The sequence below is a fragment of the Emys orbicularis genome, chromosome 6 (assembly GCF_028017835.1).
Source record: "Emys orbicularis isolate rEmyOrb1 chromosome 6, rEmyOrb1.hap1, whole genome shotgun sequence".
Lineage (NCBI taxonomy): Eukaryota > Metazoa > Chordata > Testudines > Emydidae > Emys > Emys orbicularis.
In genome coordinates, this window is record NC_088688.1 from 97,149,162 (window position 1) to 97,168,861 (window position 19,700).

General features: G+C 41.4%; 1 protein-coding gene across 1 annotated transcript; it reads right to left on the minus strand.

The window, feature by feature from the left end:
• Positions 1-1,435: 1,435 nt before the first annotated feature.
• ABHD17B (abhydrolase domain containing 17B, depalmitoylase) lies at positions 1,436-19,531 on the minus strand. The gene is made up of 3 exons (XM_065406679.1): positions 19,065-19,531; positions 4,068-4,247; positions 1,436-1,885 (listed from the first exon to the last, which is right to left on the minus strand). The coding sequence occupies exons 1-3, from the start codon at positions 19,529-19,531 to the stop codon at positions 1,666-1,668; spliced, it is 867 nt and encodes a 288-aa protein (XP_065262751.1). The 3' UTR covers positions 1,436-1,665.
• Between the last annotated feature and the right edge of the window lie 169 nt (positions 19,532-19,700).

Below are 19,700 nucleotides of genomic sequence, written 5' to 3' on the forward strand. Positions count from 1 at the left end.
GGCAAAATGACTTAAACTCATAGCCCAGGGAGAAGTGGGGCTAAGGTGGCTTTAATCTATCTTTGTGTCCTTCCAGTTCTGAGCTGCTATGTCCCCCAGCATAAAACTCAGACCGAACAAGGACTACCGCCCAAGTTACGACAGTTTGTCATCAACTGCCTATGGCCAGCAACACTGCCCAGGATTCTTTGCTGGCAAACATACCATATCCCTGGTTTTGTGAAGGGGGCCTCTGAAAAACAGCCTGCAGATGATCTTCCTCAGAAATCGCAGTCTCCTTTTATAGTTAGTAGCCAGATAGTTATTTAGTATACTGAAGTTTTTCAGAACAAAATAAAGAACAGCAAATTGTGTAATATTATTTACTGTTAGTTAACACATCTGAACCAAATCATTCACAATATTTGATAATACAATTACACAGTAGTCTTGGACAATCACAAAAACAAGCAGAACAAACTACATAAGGCCTTAAAATTAGAAGCACGGTGTGTATTTTGTTGGAATATTACTATGTTTACAAATTAGGCTACCTATAATTTTAAGTTTGTCATTATTTTTCATAGTTTTATTCAAGCAAAACTCATTCAAGGGAAAGGCAACTTACAAAATGTATTTCACTATGAGTTAATACAAAAAAGTGTCAACATTCTCTTTCTTCACTGTTCAGGAGCAGATTAGTAAAATTTTCATACAGTAATAAAAACAATAGGTTGCACACTAATAAACACCCAAAAGTAAACCTGAACTGACAACTGCAAGCTTGCATTTGTTCATTACAAAGTTAGAAAGAATCCTGGAAGTTTGTCTATCCATATACTGCATCTCTATAGAATTGACATTTAAAACTAGCTCCTAGCTCTAAATACCTTACTGGTTTCAAATAAACCACTAAAATATTTAGTTACACCTCAGTAGTGAGCATGTGAATGAAATTTGTTATAACAGTGTTATTTTAGGACTTCATTTTACAGAATAACCTGTTTAGCTAAGGAATAGATGAGTAGGCAGATTTAAACCTCATCTTCCAAGTTACAAAACAAAACAAAAACAACAAATTAACCACAAGACATAAGATATAATGCACAGTAGCAAAAAAAAAAAACAAAAAAAAAACAACACAAAACTTGTTTTGACCTGCTCCCTATAAAACAGGGCCTGGGCCAATTCCAGTGAGTGTCTATGTTTTCATTACATATTTGCTTAAATCTCATGGCTATTGGTATTTTTACAAGTACAGCTGTTTAGAAGTCTGATTTTTAGTGTACACCTGTGCAACAGAATAAGTCACAGTACATTTTGAGATGTTTAAAAAATATTTATAAATTTGTTTCTGATATGCTAAAGCATTTGGCAACACTTTTACAGCATCTGATTTTACATAATTAAAATTTCATACAGTACTCCTTGTGATATTTTGTACATCTAAAAAGAAAACGCACACATAGTATACGAACTACAGAAGCTGAACTGCATGATCATGTTATTCCAGTTTATAATACTGGTATTAAAACCTTCATTAATTATGTTCACAAATCATTACCTGTACATTTATGAAGGCAACTGACATGATTTGAAAACAAAACCTTCAGGTTTTATGTTAGTATTTATCAAAATGTGCAGTTCTGCAGTGAAATGAAAAAGCATGTAAATATATAAAGTACTTTACAAATTCACCAGTTCCTGTGATACAAACTGTTTTAATCGTTCAAGGTACTGTCCATAAAGTTCCACATCATTATGGCCTGCTCCTTCTACCCACAGTGGCTCTACAGGTCTCTGGCAACGCTCAAATAATGCTAAGCCATGCGAAAAGTCAATTACTTCATCTTCAGTCCCATGGATTATTAACACTGGCGATGTTATTTTAGAAATTTTGTCAATGCTGCAAGAAAAGAGATACAAAAATGAACACAGAACAGTCAACTTTACACACGTAACCTTCAAGAATAAGACTCTTAGGCTATGTCTACACGTAAACAGGCACAACACAGCTGTAGCGCTTCAGTGTAGCCTCTTGCTATAGCAACGGGAAGAGTTCTCCCATTGCTGTAGTTAATCCACCACCAAGCAGTAGCTAGGTTGATACAAGAATTATTCCATTGACCTAGTGCTGTCTACATCAAGGGTTAGGTCAGCTTAACTATGTTGCTCAGGGGTGTGGATTTTTCACAACTCTGAACGACATAGCTGGGCCAACTTAACTTGTTAGTTTAGATCTGTCCTTAGGCTATGGCTGCGCTATGAACTAGAGGTGCGATTCCTTCGCTCATTCTAATTCTCATCAAGCTAGCACAAGTATAAATAGCAGCGTAGCTGCAGTAGCATGGGTAGCAGCAGTGAGGGCATAGCTTTTCCCAGTCCTTGCTGGTCTGAGCAACAGACTCAAAGAGACACTTTATTCAGAGCCATCAATACACCGGCCAGGACCACCCACTAGTTATATTTGGGACAGTTATATTTTTCCCCTTACCTTTTAATACAAAGACACCTATAAAACTGATTAGCAACATAAAACATTCACAAATGTGTGAATCAAGCATTATAAAAATATTTTTAATTTTATAAATTACTGTTAATCTTTTTTCATGTATTCAAAAGTTTCTGGATTCATCAGGTCTTGATTCACTCTTTGTACATAAGAATGGCCATACTGAGTCAGACCAAAGGTCCATCTAGCCCAGTGTCCTGTCTTCCAACAGTGGCCAATGCCAAGTGCCCCAGAGGGAATGAAGAGCACAGGTAATCATCAAGTGATCCATTTCCTGTTGCTCATTCCCAGCTTCTGGCAAACAAATTATGTAATTAGAGGATATTAGCATTTTTTAATATTACCTTAAAGGACAACTGCAAAGAATTTGCAAGATTACTTTCTTCCCTATTCTGAGAATGTTAGTGTGACGTCGCACTCTATAGGATTTTATAAATATATGCTAATGAGTGAATATAATGTAATTGGAATATGCTTCATGCAAAAGGTCTCTTGTAAGGTATCATTAACAAAGCTTATAGTCTACTGAGTGTGATCATCCTATTTGTATAAATGTACCACTCTTGTATCTGAAACTAGAAATATGAAATATAACTCTGAGGGCCTATTGTAATTATGCAAAGCGTGGGCCATTAATAGTGGTTTGGAATCTTGATGGCTCCCATCAACCAGGACAACTGACCGCGGATGGCTCTGTCTGCAGGCAAGCCTTCCTGTGAGTCAGGCTGGGAGGATTGAAGGCTTGAAGTCTTACAGTGACGTGATCATGTCACCTGAACTGGAATCCATCTTTAACCTGGTGTCTTTCCATTGAGGAGGGGGTGGGAACCCAGAGAGGGACAAAGGATTCCCGCCCTATGCAAAAAGATATATAAATGGGTGGAACAGAACAAAAGGGAGAGGCATCATGAAGAATCCCATAGCTATCACCTGAGCTAGAACAAAAGCTGTACCAGGGGAAAGAATTGTGCCCAGGCCTGGAAGATGTCCAGTCTGAGGAAAAAACTTACTGAAGCATCTTTAAGGGTAAGATTATCTGTATTCAGTTTTATTAGACATAGATTTGCGTGTTTTATTTTATTTTGCTTGGTAACTTACTTTGTTGTCTGTCAGTCACTACTTGGAACCACTTAAATCCTACTTTTTGTATTTAATAAAAATCACTTTTTACTTATTAATTAACTCAGTATGTATTAATACCTGGGGGAGCAAACAGCTGTGCATACCTCTCTATCAGTATTATAGAGGGCTAACAATTCATGAGTTTATCCCGTATAAGCTTATACAGGGTAAAACGGATTTATTTGGGTTTAGACCCCACTGGGAGTTGGGCATCTGAGTGTTAAAGACAAAAACACTTCCGTTAGCTGCTTTCAGTTAAGTCTGCAGTTTTGGGGCAAGTAATTCAGACCCTGGGTTTTTGTTGGAGCAGACGGGAGTGTCTGGTTCAGCAAGACAGGGTGCTCGGGTCCCGAGCTGGAAGGGAAAGCAGGAGCAGAAGTAGTCTTGGCTCATCAGTTGGCAGCTCCCAAGGGGGGTTCTGTGATCTAACCCGTCACAGTTAATAGTAACTTACTTTGGGAATGCATCAAAGCAGTAGGTCTTCTTCGTATCAGGAAAGGCTACTCGCATTCCCGAGGTCAAAGGAGAATGAAGAATTACAGCAGCACTCTCATACCGAGCAGCGAGATCCACAGAGGGTACCGTTCCTATACTTTGGCCATATATAATCACATTTTCAGGGCGGATTCCGTACCTACAAAATTAAGAGAGTGTTAAAAACTGGTATACACTAAAATAAATTGAATCGGTTTTGTTATATGAATTAGGCAGAAAAATGATCATATTTGTGGATCAAAATTTACCAAGTAGGATGAACAAAAGTGACTAGTAAGAGAACCAGATATTGTAGTTGTAATATTGCTTTCCTGTACTTCAATCTTCCGCTTTTGTCAGACTTAAAATTTTGACAGTAAAGCTTTTCTACTACCAGTTTTGTATTTGTCAAACATTTTTGTCTTATGTCTGGAAAGATACTGAAATATGGGTTTTTTGTTTAAAGGATACATGTATGCAATAGCACCATGGATAAAGTCAGGAGAACTCTGGAATCAAGTCCACTAGTTATCCTGCTACAGAAATCAGAAGTGTTTGTTGTATTCCAAGAGGACAAGGTATTTTAAATCAAGGCAGCTTTCTACATCAGATTTAACTAAGTTATGGACATGCCAAATTTGGGACAATTTTTTTTTTTTTTTAAACAAAGAACTTAAATATGTTTAACAATAAAGCCCAGTGACAACAAAAAAGGCTCATGCTGCTGTCACAGTCCATTTTCTTCCCCACTATACTCAAGTTATGGATAGGGCCCTACCAAATTCACGGTCCATTTTGGTCAATTTCATGGCCATAGGATTTAAAAAATAAATTTCATGATTTCAGCAATTTATGGTGTTGTAACTGTAGGGGTCCTGACCCAAAAAGGAGTGGTGTGTGTGTGTGTGTTCGTTCACGCACACGCGGGGTGTGTGTGTGTGTGTGGTGGTGTCCTCAAGGTTATTATAGAGGGGGTTGTGATACTGCTAGCTACCCTTACTTCTGTGCTGCTGCTGCCGTCAGAGTTGGGCAGCTAGACAGTGGCAACTGCTGGCTGGCATCCCAACTCTGAAAGCAGAGCCGCCACCAGCAGTAGCGCAGACGTACGAGTGGCATGGTATGGTATTGCCTCCCTTACTTTTGTACTGCTGCTGGTGGGGCACTGCCTTCAGGGCTGGGCAGCCGAAGAAGGCAGTGCAGAAGTAAGGATGGCAATACTGTGCCCCTCCCCCCCAAAATAACCTTGCAACTCCCTTTTGAGTCAGGACCCCCAAATTGAGAAACACTGGTCTCCCCTGTGAAATCTGTATAGTATAGGGTAAAAGCACACAAAAGACCAGATTTAACAGGAGGAGACCAATTTCACAGGCCGTGACACGTTTTTTATGGCTTTGAATTTGGTAGGGCCCTAGTTATGGATAATGTCATCTTTTATTGGTGTAAACTTTATAGACATCTGATATTGACTTCAAAAATTTAGTAAATAATCTACTTGTTAAATGGTTGTATAGTCCTTTCCCACCCCTTTAATAAAATACCAAGGTAGAAGTGTTTCATTAAACGCTATTCCATTTGCCACAAACTTGTGTAATAAACACTGTACAAAAGAGCTGTTAATACTGGATATGCAGCAAACATGGGACTCTAAAGAAGACTGTCAGTTACAACATTACTCAGCCACTCTTAATTTTAGAAAAATTACTTACAAGTAAAATGAAGCATCACCTTGTTAAACCACAAACCCAACTCTCAAATAAAATTCTCCTATATAGAGGCAATGTCAAATTTCAGCTCATCCAAATTAGTACCACAAAATTTTAAACTCGAGAAAAAAAGGCTTATAATTAGGACTTGAAAAAAAATTTACTAGATACCAACCAGCCAAAAAACATTGAAAAATTATGCATGTTCCTTCAGGTCAGATCAAGAAACAAAGCCCTGGAGAGATGCCCAGGACCCTCCCTGTTTGAAAAGAGGTTGGTGCTACAATTGCAAAGTGGGTGCTGTTTCTGGATCCTGCTCAGTCCTCTCCATCTTTCATATTGGCTTTCTAGTCTCTCACACAGACCATCATCAACCTCTGTCACTCCCGCTGGAAGACAGAAAGCATTCTCTCTGCTATCCAAGAGCTTCTTCACTCAGTTTAGAATACAACCCATTTTATGGAATGACATGTTCAACTCTGGGTCACCCTGTCTCAAAAATATGTAGCAGAAATAGAAATGGTTCAGAGCCAGATGATGAAACAGTGGAATGGAAAACATTTCACATGAAGAGAGATGGCAAATACTGGAACTGTTCAGTTCAGAGAACAAATAATGGAGGGACGTGATAGATATATAAATAATGAATGGTACAGAGAAAGTGGACTTGGTACTCCTATTTAGCTGTTCTCATAATGCAACAATAAGGAGACATTCAATGAAACTGACAGGCAACAAATTTAAAACTGATGACAGGAAGTATTTTTGCAAACCACACTATTAGTCTGTTAATTCATCCTCATCAGATTCCACTGAGGCCAAGAGCTTAGCAAGATTAAAAAAAACACTGCAAGTTTATATGAATAGTAAGAACATCCAGCTATGTTAGATCGGATTTTAGAAAAACCTTAACATTTGGAAGGCATATAAAACCTTCATGCTTCATTCAAGGAATAAGCTAACCATTAACTGACTTCCTGTATGGGCTGGTTACTCCATAATTGTTCAATTTGGGGTTTCTTGCATCTCTCTCTTTGAGGCATTAGGTAACTGGTCAGAGGCCGAATACAGTAACAGATTAACTACTGATCTAGATAAGGGAGAGCTTGGATGCTTGTTAAGGGGTTCCATCCTTCATACTGTCTCTGGTTAGCTGTCTAGACAGACAGAGACATCGAGCTCCCTCTCACTGAACCCTATTTAGCTGCTCTAAGGTAGAAGATCCTCCCTTTCTGTTCCTCCCATGCATCCCAGACCCTCCTAGCCACTGTGATGAGAGTCCATGTCTCAGCTACTCTATTTCGTGGCGGCTGTGAGCTGGTATCTCCATTTTAAGTTCTGTTCCCCAGTAAACTGCTTTAGTGTCTTCCTCTGCTGCAGCTCAGGGTTCCCTATGCAGAGTGGGGAAATTTTTGAGAGTTTCACTTCTGCATAACAAAACTGGCAAGACTTAGTTTTCACTCTGCTGCAGCTTTGCAAAGCTGTGAGCAGCAGCAGCAGGGGCACTGGAGCTTAGGAAGAGAGCACAACATTTGTTTATGTTAGTTGCTACTAGCATACTCAACTGAGTGACAACCAGCTACTCTTGTTATATAGGATGCGATAAATTATTCCTATCGCCACCTTCTAGGAGCAAGAAGATGCCCATTTGTCTGTGATGACAAAAATCACAGTGAGCTGGGCTCTGCTCATTCATAGATTTTTAAGGCCAGAAGTGACCATTATGATAATCTAATCTGTCAAACTGCATAATAGACTATACAATTTCGTGCAGTAGTTCCTTTGACCAGAAATAATGGCTTGATTAATCTGGAGATTATCTTTTATAGGCAGACATCTATTTTGATTCAAAGACTTGAAGTGATTGAGAATCTACTTTTGGTAAGTATAACACCCATTTTACAAATGGGGAACAAGGGAAAGAGATTCAATGACCTGTCCAAGGCCACACAGGCAGACTGTAACGGAGCCAGAAACCAGATTTCTGCTGCCCAAACCAGAAGGCGTCCAGTGCAACAACCTTCTTCTACATCACTCACCTCCCATAAGAGCATGGCCACAGAAAAGCAATTAATGAACTGGTGCTTCGAAGCCTTAAAGGGGAAAGAACCAAATGAGCACTAATTGCCATGATCAGTACTCCTCCCATCCTCTGCCAGAGGTACACAGCTCTTTACAGTCTGACTGCTAGGAAGTTCATTGAAGAAATATCAGGGCTTGGTAGAGAGAGAACATGTCAAACTGAAGAAAGGGGTTAACTGAAGCAGAATTAGAACAGATGGGTACAGAGCACAGAAGAAGCTAGTGGGAATAGATGGGAAGTAGTAGACAAAGTAATGGAGAAAAGGGAAATTAAAAAAAAATGGATTTGAAAATGAGAGTTGCCCTTAGAAGAGAGGATGAGCAAATGTGCACAGGAAAAATCTAAAGAGACGAACACAAAATAAAACCAAACAGCATAAATGGGGGGGGGGGGGGGGAGAAGAGAGGGAGAGAAGAGGGAGTAGGACAAACAGAAGCTTTAAAGTAGTGAAATATTTTAGAATATATCAGAAGAAAACAGAAAAACGGTGAGAAAAAAATAGCTGTAAGGGTTTTTTTTTTTTTTTAAATAAAGGTTTTAATAAAATAGTATTTCACCATTTAATACAATTTGTGAAAAGCAGGGTCATTTTTACAACATGTTGAAATAGTGGTATCACACGTTTAGATATCCCTCCCACATTGTGTAACATTAATACGTTGAGAAAAATGCCTGCCAGTATGTTTTAAAGTAGTCCTTAGACTACTCAGAAAAATAAAACTCAGAGCTCCTCTTGAAGATATGAGAAGCTGCACCCTTTAGGAACTCAGCTTTAATTTTTGTAACTAATACAGTAGTATGGTGTACATTTGCACTGGTATTTGTAAAACATTGTTATCATACCAATTCAATACATATGAAAGTTAGGCTAAGTATACATGACAAACTTTTGTCAGCATAGCTATGCTGGTCAGAAGTCTCTAGCCTAGCATAAATGCAGTAATACTGGCAAAACTGCTTTTAGTTGTATAGCTTATTTTGTGGGGAAGGTGACAAGGGGGCTGTGTTTGCTGGTATAAAACTGTGTCCACATGAGGACCACTTTGCTGGTATAGTATACCAGTAAAACTATACCAGCAAAGTGCTTCTAAAGGTAGACCTGGCCTTACTATCAGGCACTTGTGAACATATACCTAGCCAGATACTTTGGGGAGCTTATCTGGGAAGACCGGTATTTAAAGTAGAAGGTGAAGATATAGATTCTCTATTACATTCAAGATCAACTTAGCACAGCAAAGAAAGGACATGCAGGTAGCTTGTTTTGGCTCCTTGATTCTGTCTAGGTTGTCCCTGATCCCAGTGTCAGCGACAACTTGAACGTATGCCAACTGGCAACTGTCCTAAAAAAGACAGTCTACCAGCTGAGAAGAGCTGAAGCACTGGCCATGCCCCCTCATACATTTATTTGGCCTATGGGGGAAGTAGAGGCATAGAAGCCTGCTACACTGGCTTTACACCAGCTGAGAACACTCATACCAGAGGAGTTCTCAGCTGAACAGACAACTAGACTCACCCCTTTGTATCACTGAAGCTATCTATGCAAAGGGATCAGAAAGGGAAGGGAAGAATCTGGTCCATATTATACAAAATATGGCTAGACAATTGTATGACGACTGGCTGGTATATGCAGTGATAGAATACTTAGTTAACTTCAATTTCCAGAAAGTCTCAAAATCCATCCTGAACAAACAAACAAACAAACAAACAAACAAACAAACAAACAAACAAACAAACAAACAAACAAACAAACAAACAAACAAACAAACAAACAAACAAACAAACAAACAAACAAACAAACAAACAAACAAACAAACAAACAAACAAACAAACAAACAAACAAAACAAACAAACAAACAAACAAACACAAAACCCTAAGTACTTCAACCATCAAGTGCCTTAAACAATTTCCCAATTATCCAAGCCAGAAAACATTACATTTAAACACAGAAGCTAGTAGTCAAAATATAAAACAGAAAGCTAGCAAAATGGGTACAGAGCAACCAGGTATCAATTTAAAAATGACTACACATTGTAAAAATGAAACAGATTTCATCTGACTCCTCAGACTTCAGAAATTAGGATGTAAATCCACTGTTCACAGCTGGCCACGTCAAAGAGGGAGTATATAAAGTATTGCCCTACTACAGCAAAATATTGGCTAGAAATTCACCAAAAAATTAAAAAACATTAAGATACTGGGAAGATGCATCCTTAGAGCTCATCTATGTTTTTGATTATTCTGAACTGTGATCTCACCCATTATTCAGAGAAATAGTAGTTACGATTATAGCCACATGTGTAATTTTTAAACACTGGGAAGAAGAATAAGACACCTAGACATAAGGAATGGCTGAAGGACAAATCCATTTATCAGCTATAAGACAAAATGGGAAAATACATCCTGGAATCACTTCCCAAACGTCCATCATGCAGACAATACACAATTATGTATTTTGATGCACCAGTACAATTTATCCACACTAAAGACCCACCCTGTTATTTCTGTGTATATACGTGAACATCTAAGCACTTACCCATAATTTTCTCATTTCCTTATTCTGCAATTATATAATCGTTTAGATGTAAGGTAAGGGAATCTCAAAAACCCATGCCAACGTTTATTGCATCATTTGCCTGACTGATATATGCTATACCAGTGGTTCTCAAACTTTTGTACTGGTGATCCCTTTCACACAGCAAGCCTCTGAGTGCAACCCCCCTTATAAATTAAAAACACTTTTATATATTTAACACCATTATACATGCTGGAGGCAAAGCAGGGTTTGGGGTGAAGGTTGACAGCTCACGACCCTCTCATGTAATAACCTGAGGGGTTCTGAACCCAAGTCTGAGAACCCCTGTGCTATACAAACTCTCAATAAAGAACATATAGAATCCTCAAACAAATAACATGGACTGTGTTTAATTTATTGCATTCAGAAATTTCTCAAATTATCTATTTTTGAAAAATGCAGGTCCTTCTACAAAACTTTAAATGAAAGCTCAAATTATTATACAGAATTAAATACGTTTTTGTGGGTAAATTCCCCACATTTCCCTTGCTGTTCAAGTTTTTAACAATCCTTTCCTTCGGCCAAGGGATTTGGTCACAACTATAAGCTGGGAAAAGTAGTTCAAGAATAGTACAAAGTAATCTTTTCTCTGCAATGACTGGATGTGATGAAGTGCGACTATTCTTAATGTTCTCTCTGACTACTGTGTGGGTGCCTCAGTTTCCCCCTATGCATTTCTTAAGTATCTAGTTGGTGGGATAAGGGTGTGTGATTGTTGCAGAGCCTTAGAGCAGGTGTCTCCAAACTTTATGAGACGAGGGCCATATTAGATTTTTGAAGGGGCTTCATGGGCCGAAGCGACTGTGAAAGAAATTAAATATTGCAAATATGTGCAAAATTGTTAAAAAACAACACTACTCTACTACACTCTGTGTCAGTGTTGCATTAAATTCTAAATCACGTATAAAAGTTAATTGATGCAGGTACTGTGAAATCACAAAATATTTGTCAATACATTAAAAATCATTTCTTTTTTTTAATTTTATTTCTAAAAACTCACATTTGTATCATACAAATACTGTTTGGTTCTATTAGTGATGTAGTTAAAATTTAACCATTATGAAATTGTTAATTTCCATCTTCTTTACTCCATTTATTGGAGATGTAATTAAGCATCTGACTTGTATTTTTACTCTAAGGCAGGGGTCCGTGCCTGTGCTCGGCTGCAGCAACCAGGGCCAGCTCTGGCTTTTTTGCCGCCGCAAGCAAAAAAACAAACAAACAAAAATTAAAAAAACAACCACCTGTGGCGCGGCCCGAGCGGCAAAGCAGGAAACAACTCCCTGCGCTACAGACGTGCCCCAGCTAGTGGGGGTGCAGGGGGAGGGAGCGGGGGGGGAGAGAGAGAAGGGGGCGGCCAGGGCTTCAGCGGTGCGCTCGCCACGCGGCCCCGACCGCCGCACCGCCTGCCGGGAGGGCTCCGTGCCGCTCCAGTCAGCTGGGAGAGAAGGACGTGGGATGCCCTGCAGGGCTTGCTACGGACCTGGCACAGGCTGGGGCAGACGGAGCGCGCAGCCCGCTTCCAGCAGGGCGCTCCCCTCCTCCGCGCCGCCGCCCCCTACAGGGCGGCCGGATTAGCAAACAAAACAAAAACAACAACAACAACAACCAACAAAAATAAAGCGGCTGTGCTGCCCTAGGATTGGGCGGAATGCCGCCCCGTAGAATCTGCCGCCCCAAGCATGAGCTTGTTTGGCTTGTGCCTGGAGCTGGCCCTGGCAGCAACGACTCTCCCCTAAGTTGGCTCTCCTTCTGGGGGGACACTGGCTCCCAGAGGCCCTCACCCCTCTGCACAACTCAGCTGTGCTGCTGCCCCGTGTGAGTTGCTGCCGGCGGCCCCTCCCTGCTCGTGCCTACTCAGCTGTTCACTTCTCCCCTGTTGGTTGGAGGGCCGGACAAATGGAAGCCCCGGGCCGAATCTGGCCCGCGGGCCGTAGTTTGGAGACCCCCGCCTTAGAGGGCCAGTGCAAGGCTGTCTGGATAGAGAATGGCCGACACCCTGTCTCCTGGCAACTGATGGCCTGGGCCCCTCTTCTGCAAAGGTGCCAGCTGAAGGTGTTGGAGAACAAAGAGATCAGGTTGCCTCCTGGCCCGGGAAAGAGACAAAGGCCAGAGGAGGGTCTGGAGAGTTTCAGTTTGCAGCTGGCTGGGGAAAGAGAGGGAGGCCCAGACCCACAGTCTGGTCTCCCTGCCCTCAAGGTGGACTTGACTTCGGGGTCCTGTTTCTGTACCTACAAGCTCTGTTTTAGACTGTGTTCCTATTGTCTAATAAACCTTCAGTTTTACTGGCTGGCTGAGAGTCATGTCTGACTGCGGAACTGGGGTGCAGGGCCCTCTGGCTTCCCCAGGAGCCCCGCCTGTGCGGACTCGCTGTGGGAAGTGCAAGGTGTGAGAAGGGGATGCTGAATGCTCCAAGCTCAGACCCTGTGTAAGCTTCTTGCCCTGGAGACAGTATGCTCACAGAGAGGAGGCATGCTCCCCCAGAGTCCTGATTGGCTTCGTATGGAGTAGTTCCAGAGCATTGCCCGGTGACTCCACGACACTGAACATACTGCTTCCTCAGCTACTACTGGCCTCAAAGTTTACAAAACTGAAATAGAGAAGCTACTAATCAGTAAGGTTAGCTCAAGAGCATTGCTGCCACTGCACATTTCCACATGTGATGAGTGGGACATACAAGCATGGAATTATACAAGCAGTGTCAGTTGGGGCCACATTTCCTTTCTACCTTCTCTTCTTGCTGTCCTTCAATGGCAATACTTAACACTAGACTCCAAAGATTTGAAGAGAAGGTGGGTAGTGGACATAAACATTCTACCAGAACTACAGTTACTGTAAGTAACTTTCTTCTTCAAGGTGGCCTTTACTTGCTCTGTTCCCACTTGTGGGCATTTAGTAAGCAGTACAATCTCCACTGAGGTTGGTGGAGAAGTTCTAGTTTAACAGAGTACAGAAATATCCTCCCAAATAGTGCATCAGTTTTGAGAGAGAGTGTATTAGTAAGAAATGACTAATACTGTTCTCCCAAACTGGGCCTCAGATTTAGAGACTGAGGGAAACATTGCCACTTAAAGAGCATATAGAGTTTCAATTAGCAGCTCTGAAAAATACTAAGATGATAGAGCAAGAACACGCTATAGGAATTGCCATGTGTCTAGTTCTGCATAAACAGATATCTCCAAGAGGTTGAAGACCTGCAACATCACAAGAGTAATACACAGTGTCAAACATTTGGACAACCTTTGGGTTGCGATTGGCAGACCCCTGGTCTTCCCTTATCTGCCTGAGAAGCATAGGGAAACTAGAAGATAAATTGTCTATTTAGGATCAAACTTTGGGCCCTCCGAACATCTAGAGTACAGAGTTTGAGCTCCTTTAAATATCAATGAGGTTGGGGGGGGGGGAAGATATAAACAGGCTAACTGCCCCATTTAAATGGAAATCAGGGGTCACCTTAGACAAGAATTATGAATAAAGACACAAACACCTTATTCTTATGGAACACTGGAGAAATAGAATCATATCACAAAACTTTGGGCTGGTGTGATGGCTATGAAGATTACGGTCCTCAAAGATAGATGGTACAGAGAACAGTTTGACTAAGGTTTGAACAGAGGCTGCGTCAGCTTTGTGAGAACAAGATTCAAGCCTATGGTGCAGGTGGTACAATACTTTCATCCACATGGGGTTACTGTAGAGTGAGTGAATACTGTCAACCCTTGCAGGAGTCTGAAAAACTGAGATACCAGTAAAGTGCATCCTGATTCTTTTGGGGATGGCCTAGGAACAACATGGAATAAGGCTTTGATTTTGAAGAACAGGGGCAGGTTCATTTTCACCCATTCATAGAAAATCTAGGATAGCTGCCTGCGTTCCCCGACTCCTCCTCGGGCAGAAATTTGGGCTGTACAATTTTTTTAATGAGTTGAGAGAGACCATACTTGCAATACTGTCCACCCACGTTAGCATTGTTTGTGAAGGCATGCAAGGGCACTTAGGGTGTCAGATGACAATTTTCTTTTCTTATTTACTTATTCCTGTGGGCCTAATGCCCTCGATAGTTTTCATGCCCAAAGGGGCTGAGGTAAAGCCTGCCTGGACTTCACTACATAGGCCTGAGAGGTAGAGACACACTTCCCCTACCTCTGATTGACAGATTTCATCTGCCTCCAAGGCTAGAGTGGAGTACACAATATCATGGATTTGTGGACCTCATTACAAACAAGAAAGCTTGTAGTGGTTTCTTAGCTACTAGTATCCATACTGTAATTTTATATTAAGACACAGAATGCTAATATTTTAAATAGCTATTTACTTAGACTTAATTTTACAAAAATAGGCTGGAGAGAAGATTCCCTATCAGGCAACCAGCAAAGGGTGCCAAAAAGATCTTTAAAAGACTGCTTGTCACACTATGGGATGAAGCACCCACTTTTTTTGGGGGGGGGGCAGCTAAGGAATGTGGAAGTCACTATTCATAACTCAAAAACACCTTGTTCAATTACCTAAACTTGGTCTCCTTTAAAGGGAGATTATCCGTGAAAGGTTTCAGGTGGAAAGGAACTTTTCAGAAAGTTGTTGGGGCAGGGGGGGTGGGGAGGAAAGAAAATCAAGCCTACACAGTACACCATTTCCGTAGTTCTTTGGTCATTGCATTTATAAACTCAGCATATGTTTATATAGTGTTCAGTGGAAACTATAAACCATACTACTAACTTAGGCCTTCCTGGACTCCCAGAGTCTTAAATTTCACGTTTCCACGCACATTTTAAATGTAATTCTGTGCATTAGTTCCCATTAATGGGTTATGTATAAAACAAATCAGACTAAAATATTCAAAACATGCATGTTAAAAACAAGCCTTTGTTTTACAAACACTTCCACTTTTGAGAAACCCTATCTCTTTAGAGTACTTTACAGTGAAATAACTGCCCCCTCTGGCTACAAATCAGATGAGGTAGTCTATACAGAAAAAAATTAAGATTTTTTTACCCCAGAAATTAACAAGATGTGGGGGAGAAAAACTTGAAGGAAACCTCTCAATCTTAGCTATGAAGTCCTTGTTAATCCCATCAAAAATATTACAAGAATTCAAGTTGTACAGTGAAGCATTCAAAAAGGTTGAAATGTCAAAGTTAAAGTTGCCTGTGTAATTTTAACTCCTCTCCCTAAGGCATTGGGAGTTAAATCCAGTAGCTGGGGATTTCCAGGGCTACTGGAATCCCTGGGTATGCTCCTTATGCTGGCCAGAGCTAGGTAGCAGTTTGTAAGTCATAAAAAGGGAAATAAGGACAACCGGAGCGGGAAACTACAGACCAGTCAGCTTAACTTCTGTATCCGGAAAGATAATGGAGCAAATAATTAAGCAATCAATTTGCAAACACTTAGAAGGTGATAAGTAACGGTTTGACAGGATTTGTTCTTGACAAATCCATGCTGACTAACCTGATGGCTTGTTACCCTGTCAAAGAAAGCTTTGTGAAGGGCGGCAGCGGGGGGGGAGAAGAAGCGGTACATGTGGTATATCTTGATTTTAGTAAGGCTTTTGATACTGTCTCACATGATCTTCTCATAAACAAACTAGGGAAATATAACCTAGATGGAGCTACAAGATGTGTGCATAACTGTGTAACCCCTTTGGGGTTTAGAGAGCACGGCCCCTTTAAATCTTTTTCCTGGGAGTGGGAGCAGCGAGAGAAAGGAGGGAAACTCGGGGTGTGTGGCTCTGGAGCTCTGGGGGAGAGCCTGCAGGCCCTCACAAAGTGAAGCAGCAGAGAACCTGCCTAAAGCCTGGGAAGGACAGGGCAGCCGATCGGGGACACCCCAGGACAGGAGCCAGGAGGAGCACTGTGTCAGGGAGGAATCGCTCAAGAAGGACAGGCTGGAGCTGGACCCAGTATCACTGCTGCCTAGAGCTGCATGGGGCTTCTGACTCTGCACTGGGAATAAGGAGGGAGGCTGCTAGCTAATTAAGTGGGGAGGTGGTCGCTCTATGTGGCTTTGCAGAGAGCAGCAGAAGAGGGCACCGGAGAGGTTTGTTGGGAAAAAATTCACTGGCGCTGAAGATGACCAGGAGCACCCAAGACTCATCACTGGATGGGAACTTTGCTCAGGACTCCTGAACTCTGTGTGCAGACACATAGCACAGTCTGGAAGGACAGACACTGAGGAACCACTGGGCCTGTGGGGCCTTGGTTTGGATGAAACCCTGTTCTACTGCTCCCCTTATACTTTCTCTTGTTGTTTTTCTCCTCTCATCCCTCTGTAAATACACCTCTACCTCAATATAACGCTGTCCTCGGGAGCCAAAAATATCTTACCGTGTTATAGGTGAAACCGCATTATATTGAACTTGCTTTGATCCACCGGAGTGCTCAGCTCCCCCCCCCCAGAGCACTGCTTTACCGCGTTATATCCGAATTCGTGTTATATCGGGTCGCGTTATATCAAGGTAGAGGTGTAAATATCTCCCTTTCTTATATCCACTGTACTTTTCCTGTGGGTGTGTGTGTTCACTCTGGGGGGCTTGGAACAGGTGCCCCTGGGGTGGAAGGGATTTTTCCTGCTGCATTCCTGAGCGCGCTGTCTCTGGGCCAGAGCTGCCTGCAGAGCAGACTCTGTCTTGGTCACGAAGGTGCTAAATTTACAATTGGCTGGAAAATCATTCCCAGAGAGTAGTTATAAGTGGTTCACAGTCATGCTGGAAGGGCATAACGAGTTGCATCCCGCAGGGATCGGTTCTGGTTCTGTTCAATATCTTCATCAATGATTTAGATAATGGCATGGAGAGTACACTTATAAAGTTTGCGGACGATACCAAGCTGGGAGGGGTTGCAAGTGCTTTGGAGGACAGGATTAAAATTCAAAATGGTCTGGATAAACTGGAGAAATGGTCTGAAGTAAATTAGGACGAAATTCAATAAGACAAATGCAAAGTACTCCACTTAGGAAGGAACAATCAGTTGCACACATACAAAATGGGAAATGACTGCCTAGGAAGGAGTACTGCAGAAAGGGATCTGGGGGTCATAGTGGATCAAAAGCTAAATATGAGTCAACAGTGTAACACTGTTGCCAAAAAAAGCAAACCTCATTCTGGCATTTATTAGCAGGAATATTGTAAGCAAGACACAAGAAGTAATTCTTCCGCTCTACTCTGTGCTGATTAGGCCTCAACTGGAGTATTGTATCCAGTTTGGGCACCACATTTCAGGAAAGATATGGACAAACTGGAGAAAGTCCAGAGAAGAGCAACAAAAATGATTAAAGGTCTAGAAAGCATGACCTATGAGGGAAGATTGGAAAAACTGGATTTGTTTAGTCTGGAGAAGAGAAGACTGAGAGGGGACACGATAACAGTTTTCAAGTACATAAAAGGTTGTTACAAGGAGGAGGGAGAAAAATTGTTCTCCTTAACCTATGAGGATAGGAAAAGAAGCAACGGACTTAAATTGCAGTAAGGGCGGTTTACGTTGGACATTAGGAAAAAACTTCCTGTCAGAGTGGTAAAGCACTGGAATAAATTTCCTAGGGAGATCGTGGAATCTCCATCATTGGGGATTTTTAAGAATAGGTTGGACAAACACATCAGGGATGGTCTAGATAATACTTAGTCCTGCCTTTAGTGCAGGGGACAGACTAGAGGACTTCTCAAGTTCCCTTTCAGTTCTATGATTCTATGACAGTGATACCACACCATCAGATGATCTCCTCATACAGCAGGCTATATTGGATTTAAGACTAGCTTTGCTCTGGGAGAGCACAGCAAAACACACCAAACCCGGGAGAAAATCTGACTAGTGTTTAAAACAATCACATACTATTTCTCAAGCACAATGCACTTTCTACAGTTTAGATGCACAACTAGCAATTTATACTATTCTGTTCTTCTGTCTATGCAAGACAGTCCATATGTTTGTTTTTTAAAATACTCTAACACATACAAGATATAGTTTACAAGGTTTTAGAAAAGGTTGTGCATGCCCCAAGGGGCAAAGTGCTCCCAATCTGTGTGCCCCAATCATGCAATGGCAGGGCCCTTCCTCCCCTCTCCCGCAACGTCAGGGTACCTCACACGCCCCTTAAACTACTTGTTCCTTGTTGCTGAAGCTACAGGTCTGAAGTGGATGAGATGGGAAAGGACTCTGCTGCAGGTTACCAGCACACCAACAAAGAACATTACAAGGAAAACAGCAGACAGCTTTCTCAGATCAAATGTGAGATCACTCCAGGAGCAGTGGGCCTGGTTGACATTTGCTGACACTGGTATCTGTTAATCCTCCAATAGAAGCGGGATACACACAGATTAGTTAAGTGGACTGCTCCAAAAGTATCTGCCTTTGGGCACTAGAATTTCAAGCCATCTATAATCATTTATGCCCTGATCCTGCAAGCTGATCCAATTTGCAGAACTGGAGCCTAAAACAGATTTAACATATAGCAGTAATTCTGTAAGCAATTCACTTGAAATGTGGCAGTCTCACCACCCAGATCTTATATGAATCAGATAATTCTAGAATACAGTATTTTAAGATGGGAATAGACTCAATCTATGCTAGCATGAAGTAAACTTTTGTAAAGCACAGCAAAAAACAATTTGCAATTAACTCCTTCCTTACCTTGTCCTAAGAGCCACCCAAGCAGCATCGATGTCAGCATACAGGTTCTTCTCTGTTGGTTTCCCAGAACTTGCGCCATATCCAGAATAATCATATGAGAATATGTTGCAGTTAATCCGTGAACCCAGTCCTATGTAAAAACTGCTCATCTGACCTAAGTCAACAGCATTTCCATGTGAGAAGAGCAAAGTATATTTGGCGTTAGGCGAGCAACGCACAAACATACAGGCAATCCTGTTACCTTTGCTGGTTCTAGTCATGAAACACTCAATGGCATCTTTTTCTCTAGAGGAGTACTGCCAGTCTGCTCGTTCTGAAAGATGTAGAGTCCAGCGACTACCACTCTCATCACACATCAGTGTGTAAGTAGGATCTGGAGGTAAAAATGCCAGTTTGGAAGCAATTTTCCCTGGGCATGGTGGACAACAGAACAGGCAACACAGTTCACTAAAGGAAAGATTATTCATCTTCTATTCTGAAATAGGAAAAGAGAAAAATATTAATTTCTAATTACAATTCCATACAAGAACATGGAGTAAAATTAACATGTCATTGTAATTACAGAATACGGGAGAATGTTGGAAGAATGTTTTACAACAAAGGTTAATCTTAAATTTAAAACTAAGGCTATAGAGA

What these genes read in the sequence shown, in the direction of transcription:
- ABHD17B (XM_065406679.1), bottom strand. Translation starts at nt 19,531, where the DNA reads ATGAATAATCTTTCCTTTAGTGAACTGTGTTGCCTGTTCTGTTGTCCA. An exon ending in TGGGTGGCTCTTAGGACAAG is followed by an intron (nt 4,248 to 19,064) that starts GTAAGGAAGGAG and finishes TTAATTTTGTAG; the next exon opens with GTACGGAATCCGCCCTGAAA. An exon ending in TGCTTTGATGCATTCCCAAA is followed by an intron (nt 1,886 to 4,067) that starts GTAAGTTACTAT and finishes CTTTTCTTGCAG; the next exon opens with CATTGACAAAATTTCTAAAA.